The sequence below is a fragment of the Sander vitreus genome, chromosome 23 (assembly GCF_031162955.1).
Source record: "Sander vitreus isolate 19-12246 chromosome 23, sanVit1, whole genome shotgun sequence".
NCBI classification, from domain to species: domain Eukaryota; kingdom Metazoa; phylum Chordata; class Actinopteri; order Perciformes; family Percidae; genus Sander; species Sander vitreus.
The window spans coordinates 9,178,866-9,198,858 of NC_135877.1; the positions used below are offsets into that span (position 1 = coordinate 9,178,866).

Genomic DNA, 19,993 nt, shown 5'->3' on the forward strand with positions numbered 1-19,993 from the left:
TTATAATAATATATATGATTAATAATAATAATAGCATATAGTAAAAATAACATTTGATAAAATCCATCGTATTACAAATTGAAATGTTTGCTCTTACCAACGGCTGCTTATTTATGAATAAGCTATTCAACTAGCCTATATAGAGCGAAATACTTTGGAACAGGCTACAGGAGACGCCCTTGGGTGATTCCATAAATTGCTACCACAGGGACTTAAAAAAAATGGCAAACTCCTTTTCCTTTTGATCATCAAACTAATTCCTGACATGACCTAGCCTCTGCCAACCTTCACGTAAGCGTGGTATCAAGTGTTACATTGTAATATCATATTTATTTCGTTTATGACAATAATCTACAATCCAGGGGCAGGGTTTCTATGGTATAACGACTTCTCTTTAACCTGCTGTCAGCCGCTGTAAGCTGCTGCTCATCCTGAACTCTGCACTGTGAGAATGATCAATCTTTGCTCCTCCTGCACTGCAAAAAATATCAGTCTCACCAAGTCATTTACTGTAGTCCATAGGCGTAATTTACAGGGGGAGCGGGGGAATAATCAAAACTGGCCAGTGCAACCCAAAACCAATTTTAATTTCCTTTACATAAGTAAAAAACATTTGCAACATAAATTGATGCAGAAAAGGAAGTGTTTGACGCTCAAATTTCCAATTTTGCTCAATGCTGAACCCAAAGTTACGCCCTTGCTGTAGCCTACTGAGCGTTGAAATCTTATTTTGCATTAATGAGTTAAAATGTGTTATAATAATTTCTACTTGTTTCTAGTGTAGTAGAGTAGCCTGCTGTTTTCACGATAAAGCTATCTTAAAATAATGAGTCATCGCCACTGCTGTTGCAGTTGATCCATGAAAATTAAAATGCAATTAAAATTGCCATTCAGTAGCAAAAAAGGTCACATCACTGGGCATATTATAATTTTTATGCTTTTAAAATTCAATTTATAAATCCATATAAATCTGGAGTCTATACGGAATTAACATTTTTTGCAGCGTGCACCCATGGTTGCATCACATGACCCGTTAATCTTCACTGTATTTCCGCGTTCACGACGGCCGAGCTGTTATCAATGACTCTCCATGGGTATGCAGGGTTTTACCTAATGCATAGCTGTTTACATCACATCTTCTCCTCCGGCTGCGGCTGCTGTCTCCGCGCTGAATGAATGAAGCTTTGACCATCTGAGGTCCTCCTCCTCCTCCTCCTCCTCCTCCTCCTCCTCCTTCTCCTCCGCCGCCTTCTCCATCGAGCCTGTCGTCGACCCGCGCGGCCGAGCTGGGGGGGAATCCGGGAAAAGGCAGCCGCGGCACCTCGCACCGGCCGACGGACACTCCGCCGCGACGCGCCACCAACATGCTCACCCGGGTCAAGTCCGCAGTGGCTGGGTTCATGGGCGGTATCATGTCCGGGGGCAACTCCGGCGGAGTGGGCAACACTGGTTCCGAGCTGCCTCTGAAATTCCCATATATGAGACCCGAGTTCCTTGGACTGTCCCTGGATGAGATCGAGTGCTCCGCGGACCACATAGCTCGGCCCATCCTCATCCTGAAGGAAACAAGGAGATTACCGTGGGCCACCGGATACGCTGAGTAAGTAACGGCAGCTGCCCTAAAGCGCCTCCTGCATGTTGTCTTTCAAGTGTCATCACAGTGGCATTTAAAAAGCATCAGCGTTCAGTCTTGTTGAGGCCCAAGTGCTTGCAGGTGTCCATCACAACAGTTTATCTCACTGATTTGCTCTTAAAACAGGCAGGTAGACCTTCACACTCTTAGGTCGTAGGACCTGCACCTGTTGTGACTGACATCCATCTCCAACGTGACTGTGGATCCATGCAGCATCCTTTTGCTCTCCATCTTTGTGTCATAGTTACATTGACATGGACATGGATGACAGCATTCATCCAACGGATCACAGCACCCAGAGAGCTCAAGCTGGTATTCACGTGCAAGAGGATGATGCACTCTATACTGCACCAGCAGCATCTGGATATTAGTCTACAACTGTGCTCTGCACTGTGCCCATGGCAATAGCTTCTAGATATACTGTAGACTGCTGACTCTTCTTTAATGCACTGAAGTAAAGAGTTAGTTGCTGCATACTGTAGTATAGCAGAGGACCATCAGTTCAGGAAAGCCCTGTTAGTGTGAGGTATGTGGTGGTTTATTAATAGCCAACTACATACATGATAGAAGAATGACGTGCAGCAAAGGGCTGCAGGTTGGAGTCGAACCTGGGCCCACTGCGTCGAGGAGTAAACCTCTATATATGGGCGCCTGCTCTACCAACTGAGCTATCCAGGCGCCCGCCACCTTAGATCTTTAATGATAACTGCTCCTTGATATCTGTGAATCTACTACTGCTTTCCTTCAAGAATAATACTTCTTCCATTAAGTCAAGATCTTTTGATCAGTTAATTTGTAGGAAACAAGTTTGTTCCCATTCTGAATTCTAAGGTTTTTCCTTAAAGTCATTTATTATTATAAATATCCAGTCCCTTCCTCTTTTCTCTCCCACTGGGTTATAATAGAATAATACTGAAACTGTTTGTTTATCAGGTCTTTTGTTAGGCCTACATCTTCCTTCCTTCCTTTTGTTTTGTCTTTATAACACACACACATACACACACACACACACACACACAGATACTCAGAGATGGCATGAAGTGTCTCTTTGGGACCGGTTTCGTTAATAAGGTCAGCTCGTACCAGCATTCATCTGTAATTAAAGCCTCATTTGTTTTTATTACAGCAGCCGTTTTGGCTCTCACCTCTCCTACACCTCCCACTTTGCCTCTCGGACTCTCTACTTTTTTCTGCTCACAACATAAACAGCAGACAGGAATTGAGAAATTAAATCTTTTGTGTTCATGCTTATTGACTGTTCACGAAACCCCTTCCTGATGTGCAATTGTCCAATCATAGCTTAGCAACTGCAACTAGCATGTCAAGCTTTGGATGTTAAACTGTTGTCCATGGGGCTGTAGTAAAAGCAATAGTCAGTATGTAAAAAGATTGAAAAGTGGTGTCTATGTTGTTGTTGTTTAGACCTTTTTTTAAAACCAAAGCATGAGAGCAAACAACATTAAAGAACGTCAACTGTAAATGTTTGCATGTCCCACTAACTAGCTTACAAGCTAGTTGTAACTAAGCATTACTTCCGAGGCCAATGAGCAGTTTTAAAAAGCCCTATTCATAATAGCACATCCACTTTGTAAAACCACAATTTTGCAAGGTTGTCCTGGATGTAGTCTCGCTTTGCCAGACCCTCCTCCAAAGCGTGCTGGAGGAGAGTCTGGCTACTCCACATAGCATTCGGGATGGGAGGAAAACGTGCTCTGGTTTAATGGCATTTCTTTAAACCAATCACAATCGTCTTGGGCAGTGCTAAGCACCGGAGAAAAGCTGCAGTACCGCTGCAAAATAGGCTCAGAAGGAACTTGTTTTGGTGGAACATGTGTACGTTTAAAGGTCCCATGGCATGAACATTTCACTTTATGAGGTTTTTTTTAACATTAATATGAGTTCCCCCAGCCTGCCTATGGTCCCCCAGTGGCTAGAAATGGCGATAGGTGTAAACCTGCTCTGCCTTTGAGAAAATGAAAGCTCAGGGCCGTTTCACATTGTACGCGCAAATGGCAGCGCTGCGCTATGAAACCCATTATTGTCAATGGCTTGCACGCGCAAGAACTGGTCTCTCATTTTGCGGCTGGCCGCTCTTGCGCGTGCCGCGGTCAAAGTTCAACATGGTTCAACTTTGACCGCGGCACGCGCAAGAGCGGCCGCGGTGCGCTGTGACGTGCATTCAAGTGTCTGAAAAAAACAACAAAAACACAGAATACACTTGGATCCACAAATGGAACATGGACGAGAGGTTGATTTTGGCCGTCAGCGATCTCCCAGAGCTGTAGATTATAGGCTACGACACAAGTTCGAGGTCGTACAGAGACCTCGGACGCAAAACTATGCTGTGGAAGCATATTTCACCATAGTAGGCATGCCAGCTGGGTAGATTATTGTAGCCTCTTAATTTAAATCATTCAGGTTTGTTTTAGCTATGTGAAGTCAACGTCTATGTCTCCACTGAAATACAATCCTGTTACATTTTTTCTCAGTTACTTTGGTGCATTTGTCAAATCATAATTGCATTTGCACAACAGTGAGTGCATTTCTTAAAACAATTGGTGTAAACTGCACCGCATAGTGACTGACCTGAAAAATTGTGTATCTTGCTGGAAATCTTTTGTTTGTGTCCAAAGCAAGTACCAATGAATGTGTCCAAAGCAAGTATTTATCAATCAAACTGACAAGTCCTTACACCATTGTTTATACCAAGATAGTGAAACGGCTTGTGTTGTTGTCCATATTTAACAGTTCACTCTGTAAGTATAGTCTAATGAACAATGCACATGAAAGGGAGCACTATTCCCTATGTGACAAAGTTACACATTATTGTCATATCTGATCTGAGAAAAGCGCTAAAACAACTGAGAAGAACTGTAGCCTACTGTTGTGAGCTGCGAAAACCAAATACCAAGTTGATTATACAGCTCCATACAGGTATTTGTAGAATATATTTGTATTTTTTATAAAAAAAATTATAATTTATACTCTTTATTGATCCCCAATGGGGAAATTACAATTTACACTTGGTTGTTATTACACAATAATAATAATATTGTATGTGTATGTTTATATGATGTAAAATATGTTTGGACTGATTGACACAAGTCATGTTCATTTTCATTGAAGTTCACATATAGGTATATAGGTAGGTATATGGCCTTTACACAGAATAACTACCCATTTCCGAATGTGTAAGCTCCAGTTTTGGAGGAATTAATTGCACATATGCATTAAACAAAGTGTTTTCCAGAGAATGAATGATGCATGTATGAATGTAGGCTCATATCTTAGCTTTATTATACCCAACTGCAATGACTGCAGACCTCTTACATAGACCTCTCTTATAAACATGCAATGACACATAGTGTTGAAATGCAACATTTTATTTAGAAATGAAAATAATCCACACGTCTTCATCTATTTAGAGGAGGAGTGTAAGAAAAGGTGGAAGAACCTAAGGGACAGGTACATAAGGGAGAGGAGACAAAAAAGTGGTGTAGGGGCAGACTCGGAAGTACTTTTCCATACTGTCTTGTCTGGAGCCACACGTCAGGGAGAGACAAATAGCCAGACGCTCCGTTGTAGAAATGGGCTTTCGGAATGTTGTTCGCATCCGGGAAATCGTAGGCCCGACTCTCGTCAGCAGACTGTGAAATTGCTCCCTGTTGAGCCGAAAGTACCCCTGGAACCGGTCACAGTGAATGCGGAGCTCCTTCACCAGCCGGAATTCCCCCAACTGCTCTCTGGACCTGAGGGTCTCGTGCACCCACACCCTTCTTCCTGCTGCCTTCCTCCGTCTTCTCCTCACAACCAGGGCAAGTGCCAAGGCTTTCTTTTGTTTCAAAGACAGAAACATCGTCTCCACCAAATCACTACTGTGTATCCACAATGTCGCACATACTGCACGTCTGATGTAAACACCGGACGCAGACGTGACGTGCATTCAAATATTGGCGCATGTATGACGTAAATTTACGCTGAGCCCCGGCGGCAAGCACAACAAATATAGTTGGGAATAGGACAACCTAGGGGCGAGCGCAGCGCATGCTGCGTACAATGTGAAACGGCTTTCAAATGGACCGATCTGGAATCTGCCCCTTATGAGGTCATAAGGGGAAAGGTTACCTCCCCTTTCTCTGCATTGCCCGCCACGAGAATTTGGCCCACCCATGAGAGAGAGACATCATGGCTTTCAAACGAACAAAGTGGCAGTTGGTCAAGGCCACACCCCCACCCTCCACCTTGCCCCCTCTCTCTTCCTCAATAGCTACAGACACAGAAATGGCACATACTAAGGAAAGCTCATTGTGGGACTGGCTCTAGTGGCTGTAATTCTGCACCAAGGCTGAATTTCGGGAAAGAGACTTCAGCTACAGTATTAGGGTACCACTAAGGCCTATATAAAAGAGACTTCAGATACAGTATTAGGGTACCACTAAGGCCTATATAAAAGAGACTTCAGATACAGTATTAGGGGACCACTAAGGCCTATATAAAAGCATCCAAAGAGCACCGTGTCATGGGACCTTTAAAAGTTGTTTTAGTTGTGCAAGAGAAAACTCAGATTGGACAGATAGTCTAGCTAGCTGTCTGGATTACTTTGCAGAAGTGGAACGTCAAGGATATAGACTATCCTGGATGCTACTATACAGTATGAGAGCATAGCGTAACGTTTACAGCTCTATCCTTCTATTTGGGTTACGTTTATACTTCAGCAACACATCATACTTATAATACAAGGACTAACTAGCACTACACTGCAATACCATGCCACTTTATGTCTTCTATATGGACCAGAAACTTGTAAGGATTCAGATTTTTTGGTGTCTTCATTTCTGGTGACATCTAGCTTTAGCCTCAGTCTTTTAGCATGATATGTATGTAGCCATCAAATGCATATTTACCCCTTTACAGGGTTCTCGTTTTAAAATGAGTCAAGTGGAATCACTAGTAAGTCAGTCAGAGACTGGGTTTTCAGCTAACAGAGCTAATGTTGGCTTAATTAGCTAGCTTAATTAGTTAGTTCAGCTCGCAAAAATTAACGGTTGCCAGCTAGAAATGTGTAGGTGTTTTCTTTTCCTCTGTGTGAAATAAAGAACCCATTGTTTAAAAAATTACTAAGAATTTTGAGTAACATTTCCCACCATTATCACTGTAAACTGCATGTTTGAGTGATGTTCCTCACAGTCCCATTAGAACTACATATTGAAGACAAACCCATTCTTACATTCCATTCAAACACTCCCATTTTGCCGTGTTATTTTTGGATCTCTTTTATTCAGGTGGTAGTGCAATCCTGACCAAAACCCTCAAGAAAAAATGCTAAATTTGGACTTTTTGAACGACTTTTTTAAGTATTTAACTCGCAGCTCTTTTGCTGTTATTGTTCCTTTGATGTTCTGAGTCAAACAGAGGCAAAGCTATAAAGCATTGTGCTTCACCAAATAATTATCTCATCCTTGGGGCCCATGTCTGGCCCAGAATCTGTTGCCAAGGGTAAAGAAACAAAGAGGGCATTAGATGTCTGACAATGGAGGGGGAAATTAGGTTTTGTTCCTAATGGGAGGAAAGCTAATTGTTCCGAATGAAACATGATTGACAGGGAAATGAAATGACTATCACTCATCCTGCAAATTGTGAAATGAGGACAAAGTAGATGCAAGAGCATTTTTAATCACACACACACACACACACACACACGTTTGTTTCACTATCTTTGTGGGGACCCGTCATTGACATAATGGATTCCCTAGCCCCTTACCCTAACCTTAACCATCACAACTAAATGCCTAACCTTAACCCTTAACCTCACCCTAACCATAACCTAATTCTAACCCTAATCCTAAAACCAAGTCTTAACCCTCAAACAGCCCTTTAACCTTGTGGGGTCCAGCATTTTGGGCCTGTGCAGACCCCACAAGTATACTGTATTCCCCGGTTTTTGAACCCCACGAATATAGTAAAACAAGCACACACACACACACACACACACACACACAATGGCAACAGCTGCCCCTACCATGAAATAGAGTAGCACAGAATGATCCATTATTGATTGGACTCATTCAACACATTATAGTCATGAAGCATGAGGACTGTAACGGTTTTTAGGTTTTAAGAGTTCATATAAACATGTATTTTTTCATACACAATAATGTACAACTTGCAGGACATGATCACACGCACATACACACACACACACACACACACACACATACTTAGGTCATCATATTACTGTTTGTTGACAGCAGATTCGATGAAGCTGACTCCCTGGACTTGTTTATCATGAGCTCAAAAGTAGTCGATGTGTCAGAGTGTGTTATGTGCGTAATAACTCAGAGGGATTTTCTACTATAATTACGGCTGCAGTGGTAATGTATTATGTTTGAAAGCAGAGCTGTGTAATCATAGTAAGGACCAGCCCTCTGGACATGATGGCTTTTATACTATGCATGCATGGTGAATGACCCATTCTAACCAAAGTAGTGCCAGTTTTAGCTCAGGCGCTCCTTCGATACAACAAGACTTAGCATGGCATTGTTAACATATTGCACTTTATGGGAGTTGTTAGCACAATTATAACAAACACTTCACCAACTGTGGCAGTGCTTCTGTTTCTTGACTATTGCTGCCATATCATATGAGGATAATACGATTTGTGTGTTCCTACAATCCAGCAGAGGCAAATTAAACATGTTTCAATGGCACATTATAATAGTCTGAATGTAGTTTAAAAAGACTCAGCATGAGGCCAAGAATTTGCATGCATGTAAATAATAAATGTCTTGTGTTGAACATTTATCAGACCAAAATGCGCATAAAAAAAAAAAAGCCAAATGGCCAAACATATTAACATTGAAACTGTGTTAAAAATATAAAGCCCTTTATTGATTTGGTATCCTCCCATTTATGCACTACATAGTCTGCAGTAGAAATGGACCGCTACACAAAGCTTTCAAGACAATATCTCTCTCTTTCTCTCACTCCCTTTATCTCCCTCCCTTTGTTTTTCTCTCAAATTCAAAACTGCTTTACTTTGGTATTAGCCACTGTTACAAAAGCAAGTGTATGTAGCACAACATAAAAACAACAATGAAAAATTGGAACAGCAAAAGGCAAGTATAAAATCCAGATATGCTTAAGTGCATACATATTTACATACTCATATACTGTAAACACAAGCAAACATGTCACTTTTGCTAAGTATTTCTACATGAGCCTGTTTCTGTCTTTTTCGTTCTATCTGCATTTGAGACAAAGAACCAGACATTGATGCTGCCTAGCAGAAAACATCCACAGTCTGTGTCTATAAATAGGCATGCCAATTTCTTACACACACACACATTCACAACACCCTCCAGAGATGTCTGTAAGACTTGCCAGTCTCATTGGAGTTGCCTCTACAATCTTTATTTTCTTACTATTTATTAGTAGCCCAATTACATTAGCTATCACAAGCTGTAATGAAAACGCTTTCATACTTTATTTTTGGTGTCTTGTCAAAAATTTGGAGTATTTGACAAGGGGTGGGGTATGTGTTGGGGGGGATGGGGGACTTAGACAAGTGACCTCAGTATATTTTAAATCCTGGCCATGGCCTTGCTCATATTTGTATCTCAGGTAGCTTATTGTACTGTTTGTGACAACAACACAAAAAAGAAGCAAAGCAGTAATTAAACAAAAAAATTGTTGTCAAATGCTGAAATGTGAAAAATCATATAAAAACTTGTATGCGAACAACACATTTATTGTGTGACTGTCCTTAATCATTACTGGGTTTCATCTCTCCTTGGAACCTTCTGTCTCTGTGGTCTGCCTGGTTAAATAAGGGACAAATAAAGATGAATAAGGCAACACACACACACACACACACACACACACGCAGGGCTTTGGGCATGTATGTATGCACACAAACACAGACTTCTAATTCTCCCAGAAGTGAGTGTCCTGATGCATCAGGACACTCCCAGCAGAGCAGTACCACAAACAAAGCTCTTGTGTTTGATCTTCATCAGGAACATGTAACACACAAAGCCAGCTGCTTCACTGTGTGTACAGATAGAAACCTCAGGCTACGGCTCTGACTAATTGTTGTGATGCTGCAGTGAGCCATAATTATCATGAAAGACCACAGTACCATTTCATCCAACAAAAAGCATCAGATGTTGGCTTTCATTCACCTCTTGTTCCAGACCGCAGCTGTCAGACTGGGATATCACAGCAAATGGTGCATCTGCATATCTAGAAAAAAATGAATGCCAAAAGTATGTTGCCAAATGTGACTTTTATATAAGGACGTCTGAGTGTCTGACAAACAGTCAAAGCCTACAATGTGAGTCAACCTGTATACATCATGCCTTTGTTTCAGGGTGATTAATGCTGGTAAGAGTGCGCTGAATGAGGACCAGGCCTGCTGCGAGGTGGTTGTAGCGAGAAGGAGGCCAATGAGCTACTGCCCTCCCTCCACGCCCAGCAAGACCCCCACGGCCAAGAGACGCAACTCCCTGCCCAATGGAGAGGGCCTGGGGCTCCGTATTGACCACAGCAAGCTGGGAGAGGTAAGAAGACACAAATACACACTCCATTGAATGTGTTAGTATATGCACAAAGGGTATAAAGTGTATATACATTTCTTTTTTTAAACAGTTTTGCCCACAGGCATACACATGACTGTAGAGTCTTAGTCTTGTTAATATACAGTACTGTACAGTATGTACCATGGCTCCATGGAAAGCAGTATTGATACTGAGTGGATTATCCTGGTTTAATAAAATAAACTAAAATAGTGTAAAATGAGTTAACCCAGCCATAGCTGGCAACGTAATTAAGAAGGTAACATTCATTGTGGACCATCCGTTATGAAAAAAACATTAGATTTAAGGAGAAAATAATGTTTTAGGTAAAATAATCTTGGTTTTATCAAACCACAGGGCCGGGAGCTGTATAAGATGTAGAAATAATTAACTTAATTGTCATTTCAACCATAAATAATGGTAACATGAACTGTTTTGGACTTTTAATTCCGATTCTCTCATGTAAGTCAGTGCCGCCTCCGCAGATTGGCTGTCAGCCACAAAACTGCACATCTGTTCTCTCAGAGGAAGCTGTTGAGACAGATCATCATAATGTCATGTTCGAAAATCCCAAAAGTTTGCGTCCAAACTCAGTTGTTTCCAGGGTTACAACCCACTGCTCTGCGTGGGAAAGCTGAGGAATGTCTGGTCCGTTAGGGAATGTGGTGTAATTCACTTTTTTTTCCAAGTCCTGGTAAAGTTTTAATGGGACAGGATGTACAGCAACAAGATCAACAACAACAGAACAAGTGTATTTAAGCTCAGGTAGTACAAAGCAGAGTGTGTGATGGCCAGAGGTGTCAAAAGTATTCACATTCATTACTCAGGTAGAAGTATAGATACTAGGGTTTAAAAAGACTTCTGTAGAAGTTGAAGTATCAACTCAAGCTTTTTACTGTTGCCGTGTATGCTGTTGCCGTGTGTTCTGTTGCCGTGTGTTCTGTTGCCGTGTGTTCTGTTGCCGTGTGTTCTGTTGCCGTGTATGCTGTTGCCGTGTATTCTGTTGCCGTGTATTCTGTTGCCATGTATTCTGTTGCCATGTATTCTGTTGCCATGTATTCTGTTGCTGTGTGTTCTGTGAGTGTGTTCGTGTCTGGAGTTGGAGCTGTGTGTGTTTTTTTTTGTTTTTGTTTTTTTGAACGATGACAAGCCGGAATGAAAACAAGCCAAACTGAAATAGGAGTAACAAGGCTATTTTTAAAATGTAAGGAGTAGAAAGTACAGATAATTGCGTGGAAATGTAAAGAGTAGAAGTAAAAAGTCTGCTGTAAAATAATGACTCCAGTAAAGTATAGATACCCAAAATTTCTACTTAAATAAGATAACTAAGTATTTGTACTTCGTTACTTGACACCTCTGGTGATGGCACAGAGGTGTTCCAGAGGGAAATGAAGAGATCAGGAGGTTTGGCCTCTCTGCAGCTCCCAAACACTTTTGGACAGGATGAGTCACAATGTTTTCTCCTGGGCCTCTCCTCCCAGCATTCCCTCAGACATACTTCAAGTCCACCCAGCAGCATATAGCGCTTTTCACGAACTCAAAGTTGCTTCACAGGATATAAGATGTATATTTTCTTTCTTTTTCAAATGTCAAATTACTGTATGTTTTAAAAATTACATTATTTTAGCACGAGTATGGTATGATGAGCTGGAGAAGGACTTTTGCCTACTTTTGTCAGAATATTTTGATCAATTATTTGCATCTACATTTATGTTGCTTTACTATGAGCACAAAGATGAATTTAAAATACAATTTGTCATTACTTCAAAATGAAAAAAGGCAGTAGGATAAGCTTTGTCTCGATATTGATTGATATCAGCTCTTTTTTAGTCACTTATTTGTCCAAGGAGGTGATCTTTGACCCAGCTGTGTTTCCCATCAACTCCCTGCTTTCATTGGAATACAGACCGTGACTGCCAAGGTTTTGTGACGGTTGTTTTAGTTCACAGCGTAGGAGAAATGTTCCTTCCTGAATTATATATTTGATTTTCCACTGGTACAATTCCAGTGAAATTGTATCCCATCAGCTCCTTAAACGTGTGAAACATCATGAAGTAGAATGTGTCCGTCAGATCGGCACACAGAAAAAGAGTCACCCGGTTGAATGGCGCCGGCACTCCGGGATCCAGCCAAGTCTCGGCGAAAGGAAACCACAGCTCACCCGACATCCCGCTGGAAACTGACACGGCACGGTGGCCACCCAGCACACTGGTTAGCAGGATGCTCAGCAGAGAAGTTGCAGTTGGTGTTTAATTCCTCCACGCTTGCCGCGGTACCCGATCTGATGTAGAGATGGAGATGGACACCGAGATGGTCTTGCTTGTCCACATAGTCGGGATGGTAGCCATAGGTCGTAGCTGATAGCCATCTATACCTTTTCCTTGATCTTTACATTTAAAAACCTTGACCGGCCAGGCTGGCAGAGTCAGCAGGACACCAGTGAGATGTCTGGACCTGGTGAGTGACTCATAGTCATGAGATGGCCGCAGGGATCGTCTTGCTAGCTTAAGCTCATCTTCTCCATCTTTTCCTCGGTGTTTACTCTGATGGTTACATTTGAAAACTTGACTGTCACGAGCTGGCTACCGACGAGAGTCAGCAGTTGATTAGCATGAGGCTATCAGAGTCAGCAGGATACTTGGAGCAAGTTGATTTCCCGATCCTGATGAGCCTCTTAGCCACATGGCATCACTGTCCACGTCAACCACATAAAGCAAAACTAATATTTGTAAAATAGACAATTCAGCACAAATTTTGCAGAGCTGACGGTGAGGCGACTGGAGAGGTCTGCGCCTTCTGGAACATAAACATTTGGTTCAATGGCTCCTGCCCCTTGTAAATACATAAAAAATATGGGCTCCACCAAATTGTTAACAAAATCATAATTACCAAAAATAGTCATTATAGCAAGTAGCAACAGTTTATTAGTCATAATGGAAATAACTTTTTTCAATTGAAAGATATGTTACATCTGGGTGTGGTTTAAGTTCAGACAGATCTTTCTGGACAGCCACAACATTTTATTTTATGTAAAAAGGAGTCTGGAGTTAAATGCTATATAAACAAAAGTCTGTAGTTATTTCCGTGGCACACTCCAGGCTCCATTCATAAAACATTGTTTATGTGTATTAAAAGCCCCACTGGTGTATTTGGCTTTATAATAAGAAATGAGTCTGAATGCTAATCTTCTTCTAGATTCTCTCTGTAGAAAGTCTGATCTGGCAGTGACAGACAGACAGACAGTGGGTGGGATACTGATTAGTGGGTGTGAAGATATGCATTATTGAGTTAAAAACAGTTAAAAAAATCCCTTTATCATTTTAATCTGGATTGTGTGGTTGAATGTGATCATGTTTAATTCTGCTCTTAATTTGCTGTGCAACTGCATGCTGTTGCCACTTGATATTAAATCCGTATACATGATGTATGTGTCTGCAGGACAGTGAAGGACTGGTGTTCCACTACTGGGCCTTGTTCGATGGCCACGCTGGCTCAGGTGCAGCAGTTGTCGCCTCCCGCCTACTGCAGCACCACATCGCCTGCCAGCTCCAGGCCGTCATCGAGATCCTACGCAACGTTTCTTCTTTGCCACCGACCGTCCTGGGTGAGGAACCCGACAACAACCCTTACCTCCAAGGAAACACCCCAGGCCCTCACCGAGCCCTGACCCGGGCCGCTTCTCTGCGCGGGGCCTCAGGTGCACCAGGTTCCCCGAGCAACACCCCGCCTCCACCACGCTTCTTTACTGAGAAGAAGATCCAGCATGAGAGCCTGGTGATAGGGGCCATAGAGAACGCCTTCAAAGAGATGGTGAGAGACCGGTGCAGCAAGGCCATGATGAACTTAAGCCCACTCATTCTGATGGGCCCTGAAAGCTTTCACACTCACCCGAAGCCACTCTGTCATGCATCATTACTTAACATTTTATGATTTTGGCTGAGAGTTTTATGTAGAGAAATTTACCGCGAGGTTGCAGAAAAATGTTCATTATTTTCTTTCGGGGATCAGTTGTCTGACCTCTCAGTTACAGACCTGCCTTGTCATCATCCCATTATCAGCATCTTTAGAGCCTGCGGTAGTTCCGCTTTCTCCTCTATTCTGAGTTCCACACTTCGAGAATACAGTATTATATCAATATAATAATCAATATAATACACCTTAAGTTATTTAGGCTGCTATGACATGTCACATGTTTTGTAAATTATTTACTACCTGAAAGTTGTAACGTGAATCTACACACATTTAGAGCTGAAAACTGATGATCAATTATTCTTTTAAGTCATTTTTTAAGCAAAGATGGCAAAAGAAAATAAGTGGTTCCAGCTTCTCAAATGTAAATGTTTGTTGGTTTCTTAAGTTTCTTAAGTCAGTTGAATATTGTTGGTTTAGAATTAAAACAAGACATTTGAATATGTCATCCTGGGCGATTAATCAAGAAAAATAATTACAGATTATTGGGATCATGGACAGTTGCTTTATGACATAAATTCATAAGCAGAAATGTTTCTCTGTAGATGATGGTCAATAGGTGGTTAGTTGAGTACATTTACCTGTTGAGATATATCTGATTATACTCTAGATCAGTTGATGTGTTAGATAATAACATAAATATATGAAATATAATATCTTGAAATCAAGTCATCCTGCAATCATTTCATGAGATTCACAAATCCTTAAATTTGTTTCTAAATGTTTTTTTATTGAGCCAAAGATTATTGTACAGTACAGTAACCTAGTCAAGTCAATGCTCTTTTTTTTTTTTTTTTTCTTTTAGAAAGTTGAAAGTAAGATTACAATCATTAATCTGTATATAAAATATTTGGTGCGGAAAAACAGAATTAAAGCAAACAGAGCAAAAAAAAAAAAACACACACAAGAGAGCATTCATCTTATTCATTCGTTTCCCCATACTCTTCCCATTCCTCAACCTACTACTCTTACTTATCTAACTCGCTCAAGAGATACAGTACAACAGTGCGTGTGTGTGTATTCTACAATTTTCACTGTGACAGGTATGACACAAAGGGACAAATCCGTCAATTTGAATGAATTATATTTCATTTGCATGGGAAACAGATGGGATCATCTCACCATGTTTTTTTTTTTGTTTTTTTATTATTACGCCCAAAAATTCCCAATTTTTCACTCTGTTAGAACAGTTGCACACACATTAAACACAGGCCTGAATTACACACACGTAGTAACTGAAGGAGCTAAGACAATGCAAATAAGCACAGATAAACAAAAGCTGGTAGCAATTGCGGAATTAGTTTTTGCTGTCATAATATGACATATGCTATACACACAGATATTCTGACCTGAGGGCAAAAAGGCACACATATGCTGCAATTATTTACCGACATACACCCTTTTTTTATTTTCCGACCACAATCTTTAGCATGTGTATTTTGACATCTGGCTTATGAAATGATGACTCCAGGCCAAATGCTACTTAACAGCACACACATGCATTAGACTGCGGATTGCTATCGCTCCAGTTCAAAAGCAGCATCTGACTAAAAGTGTCTCAAGTCATGTGTTTTTTTTTATTAAAGATATTTATCTGAAATTCTGTGTTATTGAAGAAAAAGCTAGAGGCCAATGTACTTTTTTTTATGTTACCGAATGTATCCCAACCTTTTAAATTTCCCTTCCACTCTTTTGTATGATTCTTTTAAATTGCTTTGAGAAGAGAGTGTCTGTAGGAACCAAAGTCTATGCAGTATTACCACTAGATGGCAATGGAAAACAGTCCACACTGTTCAAGCTGCGGTACCCAGATTAAAAAGATCACTGTGAAAGCTTCTCTCAGATCAACCACCCGCCACCCTCCCCCCTCATGGAAAAAGAAGCACTCTTCCACTTGATTTGACATTCTTTGTAGGCGATTATCACTGCATCAGTTAAAGCTGTGTTCTTTGTAGAAAGAAGTCCACCTGCAGGAAAAAAAAAACTGCTCATCAGAGAGTTCTGTTTGCAGGCTTTCAGAAAGCAGAAACATTAATGTGGTTATATCCCTGTTGTAGATGGTGAATTGCAGAATTTCAAGTAACAAATACATAATAAGCATTATGAAATTGAGGGGTTAAAAAAAACGCATTCTGAGTGTGTGCATGTACGATCAGTATAAAGCCTCTTAAACCTTGACATGCGAAGGTAATATGCAAACCCTCTCACATATCACTGTCGACATTATACATGCACGAACAGTTCTTGTTTACTGACACGCGGTCAACAAGAGGTTCAGGTTAAACCAATCAATAGTCTGCAACGATGCCCACACATCGTCCGTCCTTCTTCAAAGTTGATCAGATGTTTTCTCAGTCTTGCTTCTTGCTCGCTTTCTGATTATTTCTCCCTACATCTCTTTCTTCATATTTATGATTGAATAAAATAAGGCAGTGACTATGTATTTAAGCCTTCCCTCTGCCTGTGTGGGCTGCTTGCAGTGTGGATTTTTGACTTTTACTGTCGCATGTGGGTGGATTGTGGGAGGTTTTTAAAGCTTTTTTTTCTATTGTGCTTCTTAAGTGATGCTTCATTAAAGATTGACAACTGTCTCTCCCTTTCCCAGGATGCCCAGATTGAGAAGGAGAAGCAAGTCTATAACATCACAGGAGGGTGTACAGCTCTCACTGTGGTTTACCTGCTAGGAAAACTATACGTTGGGAATGCAGGTGACAGCAGGTGTGTTTGCTTATCTTCTGTCCACTAAATGAAAGAGTATGTAAAGCAGGCGGAAATAATTACACCGCAGTAGAAGGAGGAACCCAAAAACATATGATGTCAGTACATTATGATGCCCTTCTCACTGTTTTGGACGCTGTCCTGGCCAACCTCAGCAGGAAATTGGCTGACATTGGAGGGTAGTCAGCTTTCCATGCTTTAAAAGCTGGTCTTTGTTCCCTGTCTCTTTCTTCCTACAGCTCATCTTATTTCGCTGTTACACCTTAAAATATAAATTGTTTGTTTTAAGGGTCCCATATTATGCTCATTTTCAGCGCATCTGCGCTCTCTAGTCTTTGCACCGTCATTGCAGCCAGGGAATGATTGTAACAGCACTGTAGCAGCACTTTCTACCTATAAATAGTATAGTTGTGACAGAATAACCGTATGGAAGTCCTGACCGCTCGTTTAAAGACACCGTTTCTGAATACGGGCTGTGTGCATTTTACATGAATTGACCGTTTTGATTCTTTGACAGTATTTATATATCACCTCAACCTGCTTTATAATAAAATGGAAATCTCACTTATTACAATATGGGACCTTTAAGTAAATATCTTGCATGGACTCCCTCCTTGTCACATTCCCTGAGCCAGACAACACGCTGGGGCAGAGAAATTCTTTTTAGTGCAAAGGTTGCATGTACATTACTTGTCCAACTTTTTGTGTCGCTGCAGGGCTATCATTATTAGAAACAATGACATCATTCCCATGTCGACAGAGTTCACACCAGAATCAGAACGACAGCGACTCCAGTTCCTGGTAAGAAAACGCTGTACCATTCATTTTGACATAGAAATACAAAGAGTGTTTATGTGTCTTCTCTTAAAAAGGGCAGGGCTGTACGACGCATAGTCTTCAGTGTCGTCTTTAGTATGAAGTGTGTTCTGAAGCTTGACAAATACATGTAATAAGGTTAGTCACACAAAGCCAGGTCAGTTTATTTAGTTGCCCAGAGGATCAGTGCTTATTGTTAGCCACAGTGTCTCACCGTGTGTTTACACAATAAGCAACACAATCAGCATGGCATCTGAAGTCTGTCAATTTCCTATAGAGCTGTGCAACAGGGAAAATCAACAGCTGAAAATAGTTGGCCATGATTGACCTATTTATAGTCAGTGGCAATAAGCAGTCACGCTTCCAGGTTTGCTTTTCATTTCATGAATACATTACAAAGATGATGTTTGGATAAACTCTTTTGTTGCCTCTTTAGTGGAAAGTAAAGTTCACTACCAACTGCTTTTATTCTGCCTATGTTTCCTGCACAGATATCTATGTACAGTATCATATATTAAGAAAGAGTGGGATCCATTAGCATGGCTGATATTATCACTGATCTATTAGTATATATGTCTGCAAGTAAATAAGAAATTGCATACAGCAATGCCAGAGAGGTGTGTGAGGTAATTTAACACTATCTCCGTTAAATACTGTTTCCACTAGAGAGCAATATCAAGTTTATTTTTCAACTGTAAAATATCCTGCTCAGTACAATTCTTTAATAACCAAACTTAAGGCACATTTAAGGCATTTTTAATGTTAAACAAAGGAAGGGATGGGCTCTATCCCTCAATCAGCAATCCAATGTCAATCACAACAGCCTTGGCCAATTGGTCACACTGGTTTTACTCTACAATCTATAATCAGCCTCAAAATTCCAGTATGAGACAGGCTTGAGAGTGAAGTGACAAAAAACCAAAGTGATGGAAGATGATTTGATCCGCACACATTTAACGGCTTGACTGACTTGAAGACCATCATTGTATTCTCTAGGGTTTCATGCAGCCTCACCTGTTAGGAAATGAGTTCACGCACCTGGAATTTCCCCGGAGAGTTCAGAGGAAGGAGGTGGGCAAGAAGATGCTCTACAGAGATTTCACCATGAATGGATGGTAAGTCTTCCTCCGTCTTTTTTTATTATCTCTTTTACAAACTATTTTCACTAAGTAGACAAAGCACTTCAAGATGGCAGACCTCCAAATGTGTGCTTAAGGTGAATGTTGGCTGTCATTGCTGTCAAATTATGTCAAATGAACTGCTAATTGTGGGGGATGGCAAACATTCCTTTCCAGCTGCATCCACCTTAAATGAAACCACAATCTGAAAAAGATTTGCATTAGTTGATCGTGCTGTGGTCTAAATCGTTGCTTCTCTCGCTCCCTTTCTCTCTTTTATTACTGCTTTCTATACAGCAAGAGCTGGAGAGACCAGCAGAGAGCTAACGAGGGAGCTCCCTGAGCCTAACTTGATATGATATAATGATACAGCAGAGATGGCCCAATATGTGCAGTGTTCTGTGGGCTAGCAAAGCACCATGCTGTTTGAGCGTGGCTTCAGTGGAAGCTAGTAATGAGATTTTTGCTTTTACTGCTACTCTCACTCACACACTCACTCACTGATGCATACTGTAGAGCCACATACAGTACTGTGTGTATTGTGATGATTATTTCACAATACAAAGCAGAAATATGCCAGCCAGGATGTGCCACTGTGTGGTCTACTGTTTATCAAGGAAGTATTTTGGAGTCATTTTTAAAATGTTTGCCCATATCTCAGAAGGACAGGGTGTTGTTTGGAAATTTTCAATTAGCCTGGGTCACAAACCAAGGCAGCTGGAGAATCATTTTGAGGGATTTGAGAAAGCCAAGAGATGCATAAGTACATCAGCGTCAGCCATGGAGTCTTTCAGTTGGACATCAAAGCACCATTTCTAAGTGTGTTTTCAGATCTTCTGCTTCCATTTGTGCACTACTGAACTTATTTTTGTGTTGTTTACTTGTGTGTTCTAAGATCCCCTCCCCCACACTTTCTCTCGCTAAAATTTTGAGTCGGGTGCCGTCCCCGAGCTTCGACTTTTCAAAATAAAAGCTCGCGTCTGGTCTGCTATGTTTTCGTACTTTGGTGTTTTGGATGTTTTTGAACTAAACAGTACGGCAATCATGCTAATGAATACAATTATTTTTTCAGCAGATGTCTTAGTTACAACACGATGGAGCTAGCAAAGCAGTTTTGTGTTTATATGTGCGGGCGGGATTTATTCAGTTTGGGAAATCCCACGGTC

General features: G+C 41.0%; 1 protein-coding gene across 1 annotated transcript in view; it reads left to right on the top strand.

Moving 5' to 3' along the window:
• The first annotated feature begins 1,043 nt into the window (after positions 1–1,043).
• Positions 1,044–19,993, top strand: part of LOC144537622 (protein phosphatase 1H-like) — a 31,690-nt gene continuing 12,740 nt past the window's right edge. The window contains exons 1-6 of the mRNA XM_078281371.1: positions 1,044–1,600; positions 10,002–10,191; positions 13,645–14,016; positions 16,781–16,893; positions 17,610–17,694; positions 18,706–18,824. Of these exons, the coding sequence (XP_078137497.1) occupies positions 1,365–1,600; positions 10,002–10,191; positions 13,645–14,016; positions 16,781–16,893; positions 17,610–17,694; positions 18,706–18,824 (1,115 nt within the window). The 5' untranslated portion in view covers positions 1,044–1,364. The remainder of the gene's footprint in view (positions 1,601–10,001; positions 10,192–13,644; positions 14,017–16,780; positions 16,894–17,609; positions 17,695–18,705; positions 18,825–19,993) is intronic.